Source organism: Solanum pennellii, chromosome 5 (genome assembly GCF_001406875.1).
Source record: "Solanum pennellii chromosome 5, SPENNV200".
Taxonomy (NCBI): Eukaryota; Viridiplantae; Streptophyta; class Magnoliopsida; order Solanales; family Solanaceae; genus Solanum; species Solanum pennellii.
The window spans coordinates 1072771-1092318 of NC_028641.1; the positions used below are offsets into that span (position 1 = coordinate 1072771).

The 19548-nt window shown below is 30.5% G+C and overlaps 2 protein-coding genes across 2 annotated transcripts; both read right to left on the bottom strand.

Moving 5' to 3' along the window:
- Positions 1 to 4429: 4429 nt before the first annotated feature.
- Positions 4430 to 5462, bottom strand: LOC107019974 (zinc finger protein 5). Its single transcript, XM_015220321.1, has one exon. It carries the CDS (start codon positions 5391 to 5393, stop codon positions 4632 to 4634), a length of 762 nt encoding a protein of 253 aa, XP_015075807.1. The 5' UTR covers positions 5394 to 5462; the 3' UTR covers positions 4430 to 4631.
- Positions 5463 to 10700: 5238 nt separating this feature from the next.
- Positions 10701 to 16159, bottom strand: LOC107020691. Its single transcript, XM_015221147.2, has 7 exons — positions 15945 to 16159; positions 15411 to 15541; positions 14999 to 15042; positions 14081 to 14904; positions 13225 to 13305; positions 11775 to 11837; positions 10701 to 11117 (listed from the first exon to the last, which is right to left on the bottom strand). The coding sequence occupies exons 1-7, from the start codon at positions 15996 to 15998 to the stop codon at positions 11061 to 11063; spliced, it is 1254 nt and encodes a 417-aa protein (XP_015076633.1). The 5' UTR covers positions 15999 to 16159; the 3' UTR covers positions 10701 to 11060.
- Between the last annotated feature and the right edge of the window lie 3389 nt (positions 16160 to 19548).

A 19548-nucleotide genomic window follows, 5' to 3' on the forward strand; every position in this document is an offset into this window, starting at 1 on the left:
CAATATTCCATTGAGAGATTCTTTTGCTTTTGTGAAAAATCTGTTTGCAAAAACTTGTTTGTGACAATGGAGAATAGACATATTGTAGGATAGACACAAACACATAAAGCAATTCCACTGGCTGAGGTCCTGTTGTGCTGTGGGAGACGTGCACCAAGTCACCAACCACAACAGGTGTTGTAGGTTTTTGGACAGCTGTAGTATTTCATGTACGGACAATCTCAGTTTCGTCTGGAATCAGGTCAAAGTTTGTTTAATATTTAGAAATTCAAGAATGACTAGATGACAACTTAAAATACTCACATATATGGTGTGAGTATATGGTGACAAAGTTTCTTGAGCAACAATAACTAGATGACAATTTAAAATAGCATATATGGTGTGAATATATGGAGAGAAAATTTCGTGAACAAGAATAACTAGATGACAACTTAAAATAACTAGATGAAGCAGAATCTTTGTTACACATGTTTTGCGATCAAAGTATTTTGTCTTTTATCGCAATCCCGGAATTTTAGATTCTAGGTTTTTAATCGTTCTTCATATTAAAATGAAATTGCGACATGAATCTTATTTGACAATTTAATGTAATGCCTTCGTTGAAAGAGTTGTATTTTCATTCTGTTTGCATTTTTTTGCGTACCTTCACCAATTTTTATACCCAACCGTCCTCTCCTTGTTCTGTTAACTTTGATAAATTGTGACAACCTTAGCAAATTCACAATCCCCCATCTGAATTATCTCGAAAAGATTCAAGTCAATACTCGCAAAAAAATTACAAAAATTGAAGTAAAAGCTCAAAATCTTCTAGTGAATTTCGCGTCTTCTAATCTACAACTCCTCCATATAGATTGTACATATGTTCCTGACTCGTTTTCTCATGACATTTGTTCAACATTCCCATTTCTAAAATCCTTATGTCTTGTATTATGTAGAGGGTTGAAAAGAAATCAAGATTGTGAGTCCTCAATTGGAGTGTTTGACATTGAATAACATCATTGACTTGCGCGAAGCATTCATAGCTACTCCTAATTTACATAAATTCAACGTAATATATAGCTTTAAGTTCAAAACCCCGCGTCCCATAATGGGATCAAGGCAAATGGAAATTGAGATGGATGCTCGTGCAACTAATAACTTGCTTGAGTTGAGAACTTTTGCTGAAAATTCGGGCCTTGAAAACCTACACAACTGGAGTAAAGGTATGTACTTACATCTTTAGTATTTTTCAATTCGATTTCCTTTCATGTTTGACAAGTCATTTCATTAGGAATATTATTTTTTGTTGTCTATGAAGGAAGTAGAAAACCTTGAATAACAATGTATATTGTTCGTAACCTTACCCAACCTTTCTACAATTACAAGAGAAGGCGCTCATCAAATTAACTTGGAGTTTGAATGGTAATTAATTGTCTCATAACAACATTCGTTTAGTTTTTTTTGTATAACTAAATTAATAAATAAGATCGTAACTTTAATGCAGGTATAATTAAATCAGAATCGCAATTACTCGAGAGTGGTGGAACACAGTATTGGTGTGCAACTTACAAAAATTTAATAGGTTTTTTTTTTAATGTACTATCCCTTAGTATTACAATATTAGTTATGAATTTATCAGCCCCTATTGAATTTTTGTACAATTTTTTGATGTTTCATTGGATTTATATGATTTAATCCTCATATATGAAATTGGTGATTCTTGCTTGAACTGGTATCTTACTATACATGTCATATAATATAGTATATGGAAAATGATTTATGCTCTTGATTTCATAAAAAAGACAATTAAATGATGCTAGTATGAAATATCATTTGAGTAAAGTTAAATGCTAGTAAATGAATCATTGGACACATTATTTGTTATTACCTTAAGTTCTTTTTTCAAACAAATATACATAAGGTTATTGTTATATTATCATAGTCTATAAGGCAATTAATTATTGATACTTATTCAAGTCATGTCAGATGCTACCAACTTATAAAGCAAGTGACTCAACACAAGATAGAATATATTGAGAAGACGGAACAAAACATATTTCATCGAAATTCTTTTTTCAAGCACAAATATCAACAAGAATGTATACAAGATTTGATATTCTCTTCGTCTTTGAAATATAAAGAAAAATTTTCGTCAGGGGAGTAAATACATGTTGTACTCATTCCTTAGCCTAGGTTTTCATTTTAACAAAATAGCTTTTAGCGATTGTAAATATACACTCACAATAAAAAAAAATTTAACGCGACACATTATATATGAACATCCAAAAGAAGTGTTATTATGACATAATAGAATTATGGTGGATGTCCATAACCCATGTTATGAAAACTATTTGAATATGCCTTTATAATACTATAAATAGGGGCATAAAAACACATATTATGTACACTCTAAGACTTGAAATATATTGCAGAAAATTTTATCTTGTCACTATATTAAAAATGATTTTTAACGGTAATTAATTTATAAAACTTATATATTGTCGCTACTATGTTTTTTATTTATAGGCAACTAACACTCTTTATAATGTTCCTAAAATTTATAGCGACATGGATCGAGTGACAATTAACTCATGTCAGTAAAAGGCTTTAGTATTCTTTATTAATATGCATATTTGTTATCGCTAAAAGTTATTTTTGTTTTGTTACAGTGTGCTTATGTATTTTCTTTTTTCATATTGTTACTTTTACCTTAGTCTTAAGTTATAACAACTCCCCTTTAATTATTTGAATTCATAAACGAAACATCCTCTCGTTATCATTTTTTCTTTAGCTCTGAGCGATGGATAGAATTCTTTCATTCTTAATCAAATATCTAGATGAATTTGACTCTAAGGGCCTTATGTGATGCGAACTGCGATTGGCAATTTCAAATATATATAGAGGATTTTGAAAACACTATTTAAGTTATAGCCATGGTTCATGAAAAATTATAAGTTTAGCCCTTTTGGAATTAATTTTAGATATATGGATTTATAAAGTTAGGCTTTGACAAAATATTCGAAGTTTGGCATTTGCTTATAAAAAGCAAAGTTGAAACATTTTTATGTCTGGACTTTATTAGTTTATCCATATATGGTACTTAAATTTTATTAACTCATTTCATTTCACTCACAAAAGTGACTATACATATGATATCTCATTTCATTATCTTTAGTTTGAAGTATCTTTAATTTGAAATATGTCATGAAATTTTTATCGTAAATTCAAATTAATCGAAGCTCTGAAAATAAGTTTTCTTTAGCTCTTATATTATTCACGCTTGTTAATTAGTAGAAATTCGTTACTTCATTAGGATTGACCAGTAAGATAAGAGTAGCCCCTTTGCTTGTACTTATCCGTAAAGTTCTTTTTTTATCTTTTAAGAAAAGAGTATTTCCGGACACTCTGTTTAGTGGTATAATTTTAATGATGCCTTGGGCAGTTTGTTTAAGATGATAAAGGAAAAGAAACAAAAAAAAAAAGTGTTAGACTACCTATTCTTCTCCACTTTTGAACCTTAAATTAAACTAAAATGAAACGTTTATTGTTAATTATGAATGTAATAATAACCTCTCTTAAAATTTATATAGAGTGCTTTCATAGGGGCAAGATCAACTAGCTTTCCATAATTAAAAAGGTGAAGGTATAGAATAATAGTTAGTAGCTTATAAATATACTGAGTTTATTAGAAGAATAAAAGTGGTGCACAAAGCATCTTGTGTTCACGTAGGATCTAGGAAAAAGTCACATTTTAAGAAGTGTGATGTAAATAACCTGTTCTAATACAAGCATTTTTTATCAATGGAGTACTTTCATGACTCAGATATAATTTTATCGTTGCTTTAAAACTGTGATTCGAATATATCTGTGTATATAAAACAAAATCATCATTACACTCAAAAAAAGTGAAAGGAAAAAAAAAGTGATAAAATTAAAATACTAGTGGTGAAAAGGAAAAAGTAAAAAATCATAGTGATATTAACATGGAAATTAAACATTCCCCCTCCCTATAACCCTAGTGAAAGTTTTTTAAAGCCAATATTCTTGCATTTAAGCATATATATAAATTGAAATTCTTGTTTTTTTTTTCTTTCAAGAAAAAAAGGCAGCCATTAATTTGAATTTTTAACATAAATAATATCAATAGAGGAAATGAGATCCCTTGTTTATCCTACTATTTGCATCATTCATAGAGTAGTTGTTGCATTTGAGCTTGATTCTAACTTCATCTGATACATGAGCTTGTTCATATTATCGTTCTGACAGTCAACATAAAAATAATCATCACGATGTATTCTCATAATACAACTCCAATTTGATTTGGACTATTATAGATGTTGTATTTGCAGCTTAATTAATTCTATCATACAAAAGTGAATTGGTTGTTGAAACTACTCAATCAAATATGATATACTATTTCTCATAAGATCCAAAAATAAATTATAAAAAATTAGCAAATCATTTGTTTTCTTTGCCTTTTCCAAATATGTCTACAAAAATGTACAAAGAGATCTAAAAAAAAGATGGAAAATGGATATATTTAGACCATGCATGATCAAGCTCTTTAATTTCCAAAAATAATCTAAAAATTAGAACACTACAAATATTAATGAATTCTATCTTTAATTTGCTTTCACTAATACAATATAATATTACAAACTTAATCCCAATTGAAGATCCAAATGTTTACATGAACTTTTTTGTTTAGTAGATGAAGAATTATCCAAAATAGTTGATGGAGGCTTCATATAATTATTTCCTCCATGTGTAAGAGTAAATGTACAATTATTTGAATCTTGATGAAATAGCCAATTTGCTCCTCCTCCTTCTGATGAGACTTGATAATCATAATTAGGGTTAAAACTAATTTGGGATTCTTCATAAACATTAAATTGAGGATCATAAAATTGATAATTAATAATATTGTTGTTGTTGTTGTTGTAATTTTGATTATGAAAAGGTTGAAGATAGCAACTTAAACTTGCTTTTCTTGCTTGAAGTTGTAGTCTTTTTTTCCTCATTCTTTCCTTTTTATGAGCATTTTGATGACCTCCCAAAGCTTGAGAATTTGCAAATTGTTTTAAACAATATTGACACTCAAATTTCTTCATTATTTCTTCATGATTTGATGATATTTTTTCTTGATTATGATGAATATTTCCTGATGATACTGTGGAAACTGATGATGAATTTACACTTTCTTGATCTTCTTTTGATGAATTATTTTGGACTTTTTTTGGAGATTTTTTTGGATTATCAATAAGCTCAAAACCAAATATTTTGAGCTTCTTGTTGTTGTTGTTGTTGTTGTTGTTGTTTTCTATACATGATTTAGAAGAGGATTCATGATAATTTTCTCCATTAATATTGGATGATGGAGATTGAAAAGTACTAGAAACAACATCTTTAGCCATGTTAATTTTTCTTGAGAAAATGAATGGATTTGAAAGAGAGAGTAGAAGGATTATGTTTTTGTATGTGACTTATGATGGACTAATTTGTGTTTTGCATACTCTTCCTTATATAGTAGATTTCAATGAATTTTTGTCTAGTATCCCACTTAGGTAGGTACGTTGACACCGTAAAGAACTTTTATACGATCAGTAAGTACAAATTTAATTTATACAATTTAGTATCCCTGATGGACGTTTATACTTTTTTTTTATGAATATCTTGTTGATCGAAGATGATTTACTGATAATTATATTATAAGTGATCTGATTACATGGACATTTTTCTATTGTGTATAAAATTTAAATACTTTTGACTATATGCAATGCAACTACTTTGCTTTTTATATATATTTTTAAAAAATGGGATAGGGCATAAATATAGCAATAGTCAATATAAAATAAAGAGATAGGGGAAAAAGAATAGTCATATTAGGAAGATGTCTCTCATGCAATATAAACAAATCTTGTAAAATATTAATGCATTAGATACACCATAAACTTTTCCAACCAAAGAGGATTCAGTGTGTATGATTAAGGACTAAAATAATCATTTATTCTTACTTTTTAAAAAATACAAAATTTGGAATTAAAAAACATGCAATTATAGTACCACTTGATTACTTAAAATATATATATATGATAAATATTCCATGCTTGAAGAGAGGAGAATGTTTTAAATATTGTAAATACAAAACAGCAAAAGTCAAAGAAAGATAGAGGATGTAATCACCTGGAAGGACTCAACAAATCTATCACTGTACTTAAAAGGTTTATTTATTACTTGTTTTATTGACCAATTTGGTTAGTGGATTCATGTATTGTCCTCTACCAAAACTTATAAAATACTAGAAATTTTAAATTTCTTTTATCGTAATTCTTTCTTAAACAGAAGTCTTATATTTAAGCTTTAAAAATAGAATCATGTTTCTCGTTATTCATTCTTGAACAAAAGTTCCATATTCAAACTTTAAATACTAAAGTCGTGTTTATCGTCATTTATTTTAAACAGAAATCTCAGATTCAAGCTTTAACTACTGAAGTTGTGTTAATTTGTTAGAGTCTTAGAGAGTATTTTACCCCCACCCCCTAATATGAAATTTCTCGATGCAAATCTAGATTTAGTTTGTCTTGAATTAATTAGTGAATTTATGTAAATCGAGCTCTGAATATTAAATTGTCTATTATCCTTTCGATTAGGATTTCTTAGTGAATTTAGATTAAGTCGGAGTTCAATACAGCTATCGAACACCATACGAAATTTTTTTTTGAAAAATAATTGATTTAAATAAACACCTATGGGTGACTAGTCCCATCTACTACAGAACCCTAAAATTTATGTTCATGCACTACTAAACTGTAGAGTTGTGATTATTCAGCACTTAAATGAAGGTTCTTTGCAATTATCCAAACCCCTATTCACTAAAAAAAGGTATTAATAAATAGTTTAATCTTGACCTTGTCAAAAGGGATGTAATTAAAATAATAATTATGGGAGAGTAGTTGCTAAACAAAAGAATATTAAGGAAGTGGTTGATGAGGTAAGCATATATACTAATTAAGGTCTTCTATGAGATCTGAGCATATCTTCTTAGAGCAAACAAACCTTATTAATTTATTTGTTTAAGGTGAATCAAGTCATCATCTAATATCATTCAAAAATTTTAAAAAAAATATACTTATCTTATTAAAGAAAAGTCTCAGTTATCTTCGTGTGATTTATAGATTACAGATTTGAGGTTCTGAAAACAGACACTAGAACTTGCATTATAGTAGGTTGTCTACATAACACTTCTTGATGTGCGGTTTTTTGTAATTCTGCTTACGTAATATGCTTTGTGCACGGTGCTAACCTCTTACATTATATTATAGTAATACATTATTAAGCAAAGGCATTTGTGTTGACAGTTGTCCTCTTTGGATTGGGACCCATATATTGTAACTTTGTGGGACATGTTAGAAACTATTAGATTTTGTGTTTATTCCATTGTGTTAACAAGATCTTCCATTGGTGAATATGAATTAGTCCACCAATCAATCTTTTCATTCTCATCAATTCCCACTCCTTTTTCTTCAATTTTTTTATTGGAATTTAAAAAAAAAAAAAAACATGAAGTTGGTGTCCAAGATAATTAATTTGGACACATTTTGACTATTTTGTGTATTTTTAATATCACTAGCAACGTAACATAAATAGGATAATTTTGTTCACCAAAACTTCAGACAAATGAAATTTGAATCCTAATTTCCAAAATTTATATATATATCATTGACTAATAATTCACACGCTTAGATGCTTTTATTTCTAGTCTATTCAAATGCTTTAAGAGAAGAATTTTAACTAGGCATGTCGTCATCAGAGAATTTATTTATATCAACGAATAAATTTATGATCAGATGCTTACTCAATTACAAATATAGTTATTATCTTACAAAGTCTTTTTTTCGATTAACAAAAATTGAAATTAAAAAAAAATATATGATTTTCTGAGATAATAATGATCGGTTAAGTCATTACTCCCTATAACCATATTTGAATTTTGAAATCAGCTCCTACATCAACATGTGGAATAAATTTTTAAATATATTTTTGAAGGACTAATCTTGGATTATAATTTTGGTGGGTGGGTGTGGTGGGGTGGGGTGGGTTGGTTTTAATTATTAATCTTTGATTGATTTCTTCTACATTTTATGTATCTTATTCCTATCTTTTTGCCTTTGTGTAGATTACAAGATCACAAAGTGGCCCCTACCATCAGCTAACCCCTTTAAAAAGTCTTTATTTTCATCCATTGTATTTTGTTTCTAATCCTAATCAAGGGACAAAATCCCTTAATTAAGAAACTCAAGTATTATTTTAATACTAATTAAGATTTTACCCAAAAGAATGCCAAAATTGACATGTACAACCAACATAAAGTCAAAAATATTTAACTAGAAAAAAGCATGGTTTGTTCTCTAAACTTCTTTTCTTTGGTTTGATTAATTAATTAATTAATGTTAGCATGTCATTAAGGAATGTTTTAATTAACTTATCAATATTTATCGCGTGTTTAGTAGAGCTTTTCCATGATTAATTAAGATAATTCAAATCAAACTTATTTCAAAGAGTTCATGTGAGATACATATAATATATATGGTTCAACTAAATGGAACTTTAGGTGGGAGAAATTTAATTAAGTCCTTTAATCCGGATATTATAATTAATTGTTGTCGTTTAAGTAAAGCAAGATTAGATTATAAGTAACAAAAAACAGGAGTAATATTATGAAATATGATAATACAAGTAATCCCTTTGTACTATTTATGTTATAGATCACCAACACAGGTTGTGAGGTCGTGATCGAGGAGTGGTAAGTATTATTTTATTTTTAACGTGAGGTTTTGATCTTTGGATTTGAATCTTTTAATACGGAATCGTTATATTTGTTGAGGAGCATTTCACTCCTTGATATGACACTTTTTGGTATGAATACAAAGTTATTCAAATTCTAATATACATATCAGGTATTGTAAGAGTGGTAAGTATTATTTCATCCTTAATCAGAGATTTTAAATTTGAATCTCCGTAAATATAAAACATCGTCTTTGTTAGAGATCATTTTACTCCCTAATATAATACTTATACGAATATAAATTTAACCAGACTCCAAATACGAAAAATCATACATAAAAACAAACAAACAAAAAAGTTAGATCAAAAGATATTGGAATTTTTGGTTGAACTGGGCATATGCCATCTGTCCTCCAATTCAAAATGATTGATTTAAGATTTTATTCTTTTAAAAAAAAAAATACTAATGCCACTTATATCACCAAAAAATTAGCATAATTGGCAATGACAAAACCACTACTTATTTTAACTTAAGATATAGTTTTGCAGTTCAATGTACAATAAGATAACAAGTGTACAATCAATCAAATCATATTATCTCAAAATCTTGCAAAGTGTCCAAATTTTATATCTATAAAATTATAATAATATTGAAGAGTATGGAGAGAGTTGTGTATATATAATTCAAAAAATTGGACAATAATATGAAATTAATTAAGTTAGTTGCATGGGAAAGAAAAAGGACAATATTGACCATAAACCTAATATTCTAGCAACATGTTAGCTTATTATTAATATATATATATACCTTATTCTAGCTAAGATGAAATATTGAATTAAGTAGTTGTGAATGAGATCATGAGAATCCATTTGAATGGTAAAATAATCAATTGAATAGGGACTAAAGTTTTCAAACTCTCTAGAGACAAGTTAATTAATTATTTTTATTATTATATAAAAAGTGCCACCACAAAATTAATTAAATGATTTAGTATAAAGACTTTAGGATCAAAAAGAAATTAAAAGCACAAGTTTTGGTACCAAAATATTGATGGAAGTTGAAATGGTCCCTCTCTAATTCTATCCACACATGAAATAAAACTTGTTTTTTTTTAATTATTATTATTATTATTATTATTATAGGTTTTTGATATATAGAAAAAAGTTTATTTTATTTTCCCTTTCTTTCTTGAAAAAGCATGAATGGAAATCATATCTTTTGGATTTTAATAAAAAGGATATATTTGCTACAAAATCTCCAAGTTTACGGCTAAAAGATTTTCGTATAAATATTTTGTCTAAAAATAATAATAATATTTGGTCTATTTTTTCGACTGTAGATCTGTTTTTTGAGATCACAACAAATTGTTAGAAACTTTCGGTAATTGGTGTCTCACTTGGCATTTTATATTAAGTTGAAATGATACGGAAAAAAAATTTGTTTGTCTTATCTTGACTTCACAGTTTATACGTGGTTAAAATTATTTTTTATGTATATAAAGTAAATGTCGAACCATCTTTAACTAGTTCATGTGTTTACTTTTTCAGAAATACTTAGTGAAAATTCTGAATTCACTAATTAGACAATAGACATTGAGCTTAAAAAATAAACATTTGAATCTTGTAATTTTACGAAAGATATGTAAATTGTAGAAATAAGCTTAAAAGCATATTATGTAAAAAATCAAAATTAAAAAGTTTGTACAAAGAAAAATAAATGAAGCATCCATTGCTCATAACACATTTTTTGTGTTTATTAGTTTAACTATTCAAAGCAAAATTAAGTGCTTGTGTTTGGTTAACTACTCTGAGATGTTTGGTCAAGTCCTATAACGAGCGAGCGAGCACAGACACACATACATAGTTCGAAACGAAAATAGTTCACACAGACACTCATGCATTTCCATATCTTACATAAGTAAAAAAAAAACGAAAGCTGATCGATAACGCGTTGAAAAATACCTTAAATGGGTGTCACAAACTTTTTTGTTTTCATGTCAAAGGGTTTACTGGTGTGTAATTCCATAACAATTGAGGATACCACAAAAACAAAATAGTGACAAACAACAAAAGGATCAGACTGCTTCTGGCAAAATACTTTGCCCTGTGCAGGGAACTACAGAATTGACTAGGGGATCTAACAACTGATCCATACAGATTCGCGCAGCTAGCACGAGAAGGAAAGTACATGCTCTACAGACTATAAGGCATATGTAGAGTTGCAAGATCTCACTTCAGCTCTCATGGTTTTTGCGTCAAAGCTCCAGAATGTATCTGAATTGCATTAGTTCATGTGATCATACTTGTCTCCTGGCACGAGATGCTAATGCAAGCAGAATTTTTTTTCTCGGACCCTACAAATTTAGAAAGTAAAAATGTACTGTCTGAGAAATGTTAAACCAATAAAGCAAAGGGGTAAAGGCGGTGCCAAACTACAGATATGTCGTGGAAAAGCTGTTACTTATTCCCCATAGTCACTTTCCTTTGACTTACATCCATAATATCATGGATGTCTGGTCGAGAATAACAGATGAACACAAAAGAAAGGCTCCCTCTATCTCATCTGTGTGGATATGAATGCTATCCTGCTCCTTTCTCTGAGAGAAGGGAGTCATACCTTCTCTTTACATAGTTATAGGAGAAGGATTAATATACGTTCCTCGTAAAATATACATATATCGAGGGAGCATACATGGATCAATGTATTCTTTTATCAAAGAAAAAGCTGCAATTGTGAAAATGGTCTCATGTAACTTTTGTATTGTGTAATATATTTTAAGGATTTCCTAGTCGGAAGGTGAATACAGTTTGAGAGAAGCTTTAAAGTAAACTCTAGTTTGGGCATATGCGTGCCACACATGGGAGAAAAAAAATTCAATTAAGAAGATGGGAAAAACCGACAAAGCATGACCTTAGACACCCCCAAAAATGTGAGGACAAGAAGAAAAGAAACACTCCAACATACAAGGTCATCTAGAATGATCAAATATCACATTTAATAAGAAGCATACCATGGGTACTCCCAACTCTTTCAGATCATTGTCACCCATCTGCTTCAGTGAATACAAATCCACCTGCAGCACAGAACAAGGTAAATATAATAGCTGAAAAGAATTTACACCTACGATTAATCAACTATTCAATCGAAAAAGACACATCAACACATTGGTGACAAGAACAATGAGTGAATAGAGTTTAAGGACAACATCAAATCAGCAAATCGAGCCCAACACACCAGAAAACATGAATAGATATTCCTAAAACCCTACTCTCTCTGTGACTACCCATACACGAAAGACCTTCACATCTAAACTTGACAGAAAAATGATGTGGGAGGGCTACAGCCTGCAGAGATCCAATAAGTACTACAGTAGCTGCAACCTCAAGATGGATTCCTCATCAGTTACAATTTTTTTACACCATGCCGCTAAAGTTACAAGTATTATAATAAGGTCATTAATACATACACACTATGGGAACCAGGCTTTGCCCTGGAAGGCTCGTGTTGGCACTACTCCTTGGACCAATGCACAGAAAATATCATCTTGCCCTTTCTCAAGCAAGGAAACCACCTTTCTGTAAGTGGTTTGCCATTTTTAGTTGCCCGTAGAAGTCACAAACACCTACTTCACCTAATGGCTATCGTCCAACACACAACAGTGTCACTGTCAAATTCTAGTTCTGAATCCAGAAATCCAGTCAGAGTACATTGCAAACACATTGCAAATAAGTGTGTTTCTATAAGGCTTAAGCTCATGTTCCCCTGGGCCAACATTCAGTTTTTTTGGTATTCTGTCCTCACAGTGACTGGAGAAGAAGAATGCTACAGCTCCGTTCTTTAACTTTTTCCACCCAAATTGTTCAATTCTTAACTTCACTCTGAATGTGCTCTTAGTTTCTGTCAGAACGCTAACAATCCTTTACAGCCACAACCACTAATTTCTACCTAACTATTTAAACATAAAATTCGATTAACCATAAAGGGGTTACTCATCTAGCATTCTTCAAATCCCTGATCTGGGCCAACTTCACTGGGTATAAGTAGGGAAATAATTGCGTTCCTTGGAGAAATGAACTTCGAAAGTATTTTGATGCATCAATTGCAAGAACGGAAACCCCAAGGGGTATTCTCTTCTCACACTTGCAACATCAAGTAGATATGAACTCTATATATTTCTCAAAAGTTCAATACTCAAAGCAAGTGACCATATCAAGTAGCTTGAATGCAAAACCCAATCCATAAATCTCATAACAGAATACGAACAATATAGAGCTTCTACAAGTTTTAATGGTATATAGCATTCATTAATGCATGCCTTGATTGCTTATCTTAAAAATGCAATGATGCTTACTATTAAAAAAGTTGAGATGCTTCACCAAAAAAATATATATCAACAAAGTTGACATTAATAAATTCAATGATGTTGCAACTGAAATGATACTAGAAGTTGATAGACATACTTCCTCAGCCTTGAAATGGATAGCATATTTCTCTAGACCCAACGAGTGCAAAAAGCTATCAACAGTAGGTTGATCCTCAACCTGCATTAAAGGAAAGAGAGAGAATTTTTAGAGAGCAGCAAACCAATTTTTGTCAACTTCTTATGTTCTTTTTAACCTCCAAGTGTTTATCCATCATGCTCAGCATGCAATATATTAAGACATGGCTATGGCCTAATTTTCAGACAAGAATGTAAAAATGTCTAAGCACGTCAGTAGCTAAGCATACCACTTTATCTCTGATAGGGAATGAGAATACAAGTTCCATAATTCCACCATACAACATCAAATTTTTCCAACACCCAGTGAGGTTAGTCTACTTAAAATGTGAACAATTATTAAAGAAGAAGAAAGTCGAGAAGGTGCAAAGTGCACAAACACCAAAATGATTGTAAAGAACACAACCACAGAATATGAAGAGCCAAAAATTATCCAAAGAGGGACATTAGTAGTAATTCTCAAGAATGGATAACAGATGATCACGAACAAGCAAAGCCCTTTTTTATTACTTTGGACAAGGTTAACCATTTTTCTTCTAGCAACTCTTATCTACAAAAGATATGTTTTAACAAGAAAACAACTTGATGTTTATGAGCATCTGTTGTAATTAATATTGGTATGAAGTGATGCAGAATAGCACTTCAATTATCAGAGCTCACATACTTGATGGCAGAAGTAGTTTGCGGCCCTGGGAATAGGATAAATGTAATGTTTGATTATCAGGATAAAATTTCACCATATAATCATCTAAGCTATCAATGTCTCAACATAGCAAAAGGGGAAACAAAGAAAAGGCATAAAGTCAAGTAGATTGTACTGCATATGAACTTTTCTGCACTAGACTCCGCGATTGAGGGATTGGGGCACGCAATGGTGCAACAGTCTTTCCAGGCCCAGCAGGTTGGGATGTATTTGACAGGTAAGCTGTAGAAGTCATGGGGCGTGAAAGCTCAGAGACATCTTTCCTTGTGTATGAACTGAGTCGAGGGTCATCATAAGGCGTCACTGGAGGTCTTCTCTGCAGTTCCTCCCCTCTCCTTGGTGGTGAAATACCTCTAGAAGAACTATGAACTCCATCTGGTGAACTTCGCCTTAAACGATCCAGTGTCCACGGGGAATAAGAATTCCTTATTGAGTCCATCATGGGTAAAGCATCTGCATTTCTTGCTGAGGGAGCTCGTCCCAGTATGCTCACACTCCTTGACTCGGGTGTATTGTACCTACCATCCTTTAGCTCCGGATGGTGCCCTCTAAAATCCCTGCCTTCAGGCATGTACTGTCTTGAATCTTTGATTTCAGGCAAATATTCTCTAGAACCTCTTGAATGAAGCATATGCTGTCTATCATCCCTTGGATCAGGTACTCGTGGTCTATTATCCCTCGCCTCAGGTACTCGTGCTCTATTATCCCTTGGCTCAGGTACCCGTGCTCTACTATCCCTCGGCTCAGGTACTCGCCGTCTATTATCCCTCTGATCAGGTATGTGCTGCCGTGAACTAGGTTTTGCTGTTGAAGACTGAGCAGGCCTTGATAGGAAATCACGAAGGTCCACCCCATTCTGCTGGCCATTGCTTTGACCTCGGTCAAGCGCAGCTTTCCGCATGATTTTATATCGCAGGTCATCTTTACCAAGCCGCCCATCTTCATTAAATCACAAGGAACAAAATTAACAATCTTGGATTTGGTTGTACATGCAACAAACATGAATATAGTGGAGAAACAGTGAAATTATTACCTTCAATGCCACTAGAGCCCAATCTACTTCCATCTCCTCGCTGACTGCAAAATATGAAATGTTGATAGTGTGTGTGAAAACATAGAAATTACTCCGACAAAATGTTTGCAATCACCTCATTCCATTCATAGGAAATTTTGTTTTCAATATTTAGATTACAATGCTAACAGTTATGTGGTTACATTTCAATTTACATTTAAATAAATTAACAACCATTAGTTTGTTCTTCTTCTTCTTTTTTTTTTCCTTCGATAAGGACTAATCATTGATTTTTGGTTTTCTCCCATTCATGAAATGTCTTAAATTCAGTATGTTGTCACAAATTAACACTAAACATTTGGCATACAATCTAAAACAAAAAAGACCAATTCACACAACTAAACTATTTCGAGAAAAATGAAAGAAAGTTCACCGTTTATTATTGAATTCAGTAGTTGAATCTGCAATGCTACCTAGTCTATCTCTGACAGACCGTTTACTCCCAACTGCTGGCCCTGAATCAGGAAAGGGATGATCTAACACAGATCCTGCCTTCTTTACCACCTTTCAATGTACAATGAAAAACCAAAAATCAATACTTTATGACAAACAATATCAAATTACTTAACAACATCTCCGTAACACCTATCACTATCCTCTCCAAACCTAACAATGAAACAATCAAAGATAAATTCAATTGTATCTCTCTGCAACACGAAAACAATCAAACATGCATTGAACAAATTGCAATAACGAACTATATCTACAGGATATATCCTCCGCAACAGATAACACAGCATGATTCTACATTTCTAAATTTAAATTACCATAAATTAAACCAAAAAAAAATCATACAAAACTGATAAAACAGCATTGTTTCTCCATTTCCGAGCATCAAAACTTCAAAAAAAAAAAGCCAAAAATCAACAGACGGAACAAACAAAGAGAGACTCGCACATAGACCTACCTGACCGCTGCGTCCTAAGGTGATTGTAATTCGAGAACTCGAAGGCTCCGCCATTTTAACAACTCCGAAGCCCCTATCTCCGCAAATCAACGGATTTATACCATCAAAAATCCTTCAGAAATGGCGAAACAGCAGCTCCGATACAAACTTGAAATCGGGCTTTAGGGTTTCACTGCAATAGATGTAGAAGGGGTAGACAGAGGGTCTGTCTTACTGTGTGTGCTTTTTTTGGGTGCCAGGTGTGAACGCACGTGACCCCTGAGCGCGTACAGTTCAGATTCATAGATGGGCTTTACAGAAAAATAAAGGCCCAATTGAATGAATGAGCTTTGTAGCTTTTCCATCTTTTGGGCAAAAGTAAAGAAATAGCCCGACTCTAGTTTGCAATATTACGAATATTATCATATATGGGTGCATCCATATACATATATATATATATACGTATTTGGGATACATGTGGTCAGAATCTTGATCCGGATGTATTTGGTATGAATCTGGTATTAAAGGTACATGAAAATCACATTAGATACATGTATATAGTATGTATCTAGAGTGATTCACGTGCATTTGTGATACATATTCAAATCTAGATTGCCTCCCTCTCATCTCGCTCGTCAATCTCATATCTAGTTCATGTATCTGGTATGTAAATCACACTAGATATATGTATATAACGTGTATCTAGTGTGATTCACATGTATCTAGTATACGTAGACAAATCTTGTTTGCCTCCCTTTCATATCGCTCGCCTCTCTCTTATCTCGCTCATGTATCTGATTTGAAATATGATATGAAGTTATTAAATAGTAAGATGAAACATAATTATTTAAAATTATAGAAAAAAAATTAATAAATATGATAGAAATGATTGTATAACTAGATAGTTACAACTATAGTTGTATAAAAAAAATTTATAAAGTTTAGCCGCTTGGAAATCAAATTTTCATTCACAAGTCACAACTTAAGTTTGTCTAAAGATGTAGGATAATTATTTGGCAAATAAAAACTGAATAAGAGACTTCATCTATTTATGACTAAACTTCGAACATAAATATTAAGTTAATTAGCTTCTCAAAATCTAACTTCATATATGTACTCAACTTATTTTGTCAGTTTCCTTAAATTAATACTCGTATAAATTGTCATATGTAACATGTTTATTTGTTCAATTTCATACATATTTAAATGTATACTTATACCTATCCCAAGTTATAAAGCATAAATATCAGCTAAAATTAAATTAAGACATAAGCTTATGTATTATATCTAGTATTTACTTTCTTTATGTATATTATTTATGATGGCAAGTAAACTAAAGGTGATATGGTTTTCCTCTTATCCAAATAAAACTTTGGAGATATTGCATATATATTTTTTTATTATAACATTATTTAGGACCATTAAAGCTATTAGAAGTGCATATTCGTGGAGATTTAGGTTAAGAATATTATGTCAAACAAACAATTAAAATATTGTTTTAATTTTATATCTATATGAGCAGATGATGAATTAATAGTACTAAAAAAGGGGTAGTATTTCACATTAGAGATATACAAGAATATTAAAAATGAGAGATAATTTAAGTAATGGGTATATATTTTGAATCCCAACAAACAAACATAATCATTTCTCTTTGGAGAATAAGGTTACAAAGGGACAAGATTTGATGTAAAAATAACGTACGTTTTCAATTTAACTATTTATAATTAATTATTATTGTTAAATAATAATAATAATAATAATAATAATAATAATAATAATAATATACTTCGTGTAATCTTGCGAGAGGAGTTTAGTGTGGCTAAAACTTTCATGCCAAAAAACTAGTTCATATATAGTAAAATAAAGACTAAAATGTGAATTATTTGATACGCCTTATATAAATTATGTAAAATAATAATAATAATAATAATAATAGGAAGAATAATAATAAGAATAATGTTCAACTTATATAATCTGCTGTGAAGTTAAATTGAAAATGTTGGACACACTGATTTGAACACAAATATGTAATGAAATTTATTAAATTATATCTTGAAATAGAGATAATAATAAAAAAAATGTGAAATATTTGAAACGACTTGTTTATAAATTATAATATGCAAACACACCAACTTATTAACCTCTCAAAAAAAAATAACAATAGATCGTTATAAGGCAATCGAGTTTATAGAAAATCAGCTAAAATAAAATCCAGAAAATACAATATATTTATAAATATCTTATTTATTTTCCCAATATTTAAATCGATAATCAACAAATATGAAGTTAAAAAGATGTAACACACCAATGATCTAGATATGTATATGTCTTTTTTCATATTTTCATGAAAATTAAGGAATAAGAAAAGAGACAAAATATCTTCTTTTTTTTAGAATTATGAAAGGAAAATCAATAATTAGGAATATTAAACAATTCTAGATCTTGAATCGCGTTTAATTCACCTATCATATATATATATATATATATAATCATTTTTTTAAAGAAAAAAATGTTCATCGATATATTTCACATGTATATAAGAAATGAATTAATTATATCGAAATTAGAACACTACTAAATGTCTTACATTAGAGATAACAAAAATTATGAAGTCAAACAATATCATCATCATGATATATATGATCCCTCAAAGGAAAAACAAACAAACATTTATTTTATTACATGATTATAGAAATATTCAAAAACTCACCATATAATCTCCTTGATATATATTCTAGTTAGTTACACCAACATAGTATATATATCTCGAACCAAACAACATAGCAATGATGTATCACACAATAGAAGAAAAAAAACCACAAAAATGAAAAATTTTGAAAAAAAAGATAGACTAAATAGTAAATATTGTAAAGGAAAACAAAATTTCTCGTACTTGCACACACAAAATCTAAATTAGTCGGACCAGTAGGCTTCGATTCCCCGGGAGGGAGGGAGAAGGAGAGCATAAAGAAGACTAAGAAGAAATTAACCATTTAACCTTCTTCACTCAACATATATAGTTGTGAAGTATATATATATATATATATAACTAGCTAGGGTTTCTTCTTCTTCTTCTTCTTCTTCAAAGTGCCCATCTTCAATCTACAACAACAACACCACCTTGATCGTGATCTTGATCTTGATCTTCTTTTTCTCTAACTCTTTTTCTCTTTAAGTTCATAAGAAGGTAAAAGGGAAAAGATTTAATATGATGAAAGTGAGGGAATAATGATGAGATCAAGAGGTTATTAGAGGACATGATGATTACTAATTTATTTTATTTTTTTGAGAAATTATAGATGTAAATTCTCAAAAAAAACAAAAAGTTTTTTTTTCTTCTTACTCTTGATGATCTTTCTTCTATATCATCATTGAGAGAAAAAGAGTGTATAGAGAGAGAGAAAAGAAAGAACTTATATTCTTTCTCTTTTCTTGAAGTTATAATATGTGACTTTTTCTCCTTGTATTTTTTTTTTAAAAAAATAATGTGAATAATAATTGTCCAAGAAAAAGAGAATTCTTTATTATTTTAATTTTTATTGGGATAAGTTTTTCTCTCTTTTTTTTTTCTTTACCCTACAATCAAGCCTAATTCTCTTTATGATGATGAATGATTCCCCCC

Excerpts from the sequence above, each read along its gene's own strand:
- LOC107019974 (XM_015220321.1), bottom strand. The coding sequence starts at position 5,393 with ATGGCTAAAGATGTTGTTTCTAGTACTTTTCAATCTCCATCATCCAAT.
- LOC107020691 (XM_015221147.2), bottom strand. The coding sequence starts at position 15,998 with ATGGCGGAGCCTTCGAGTTCTCGAATTACAATCACCTTAGGACGCAGC. Across the intron at positions 11,838-13,224 it reads TCCATTTCAAGGCTGAGGAA|GTGGATTTGTATTCACTGAA; the intron begins GTATGTCTATCA and ends TCTGTGCTGCAG. Across the intron at positions 11,118-11,774 it reads AAGAGTTGGGAGTACCCATG|GGTCCGAGAAAAAAAATTCT; the intron begins GTATGCTTCTTA and ends CTAAATTTGTAG.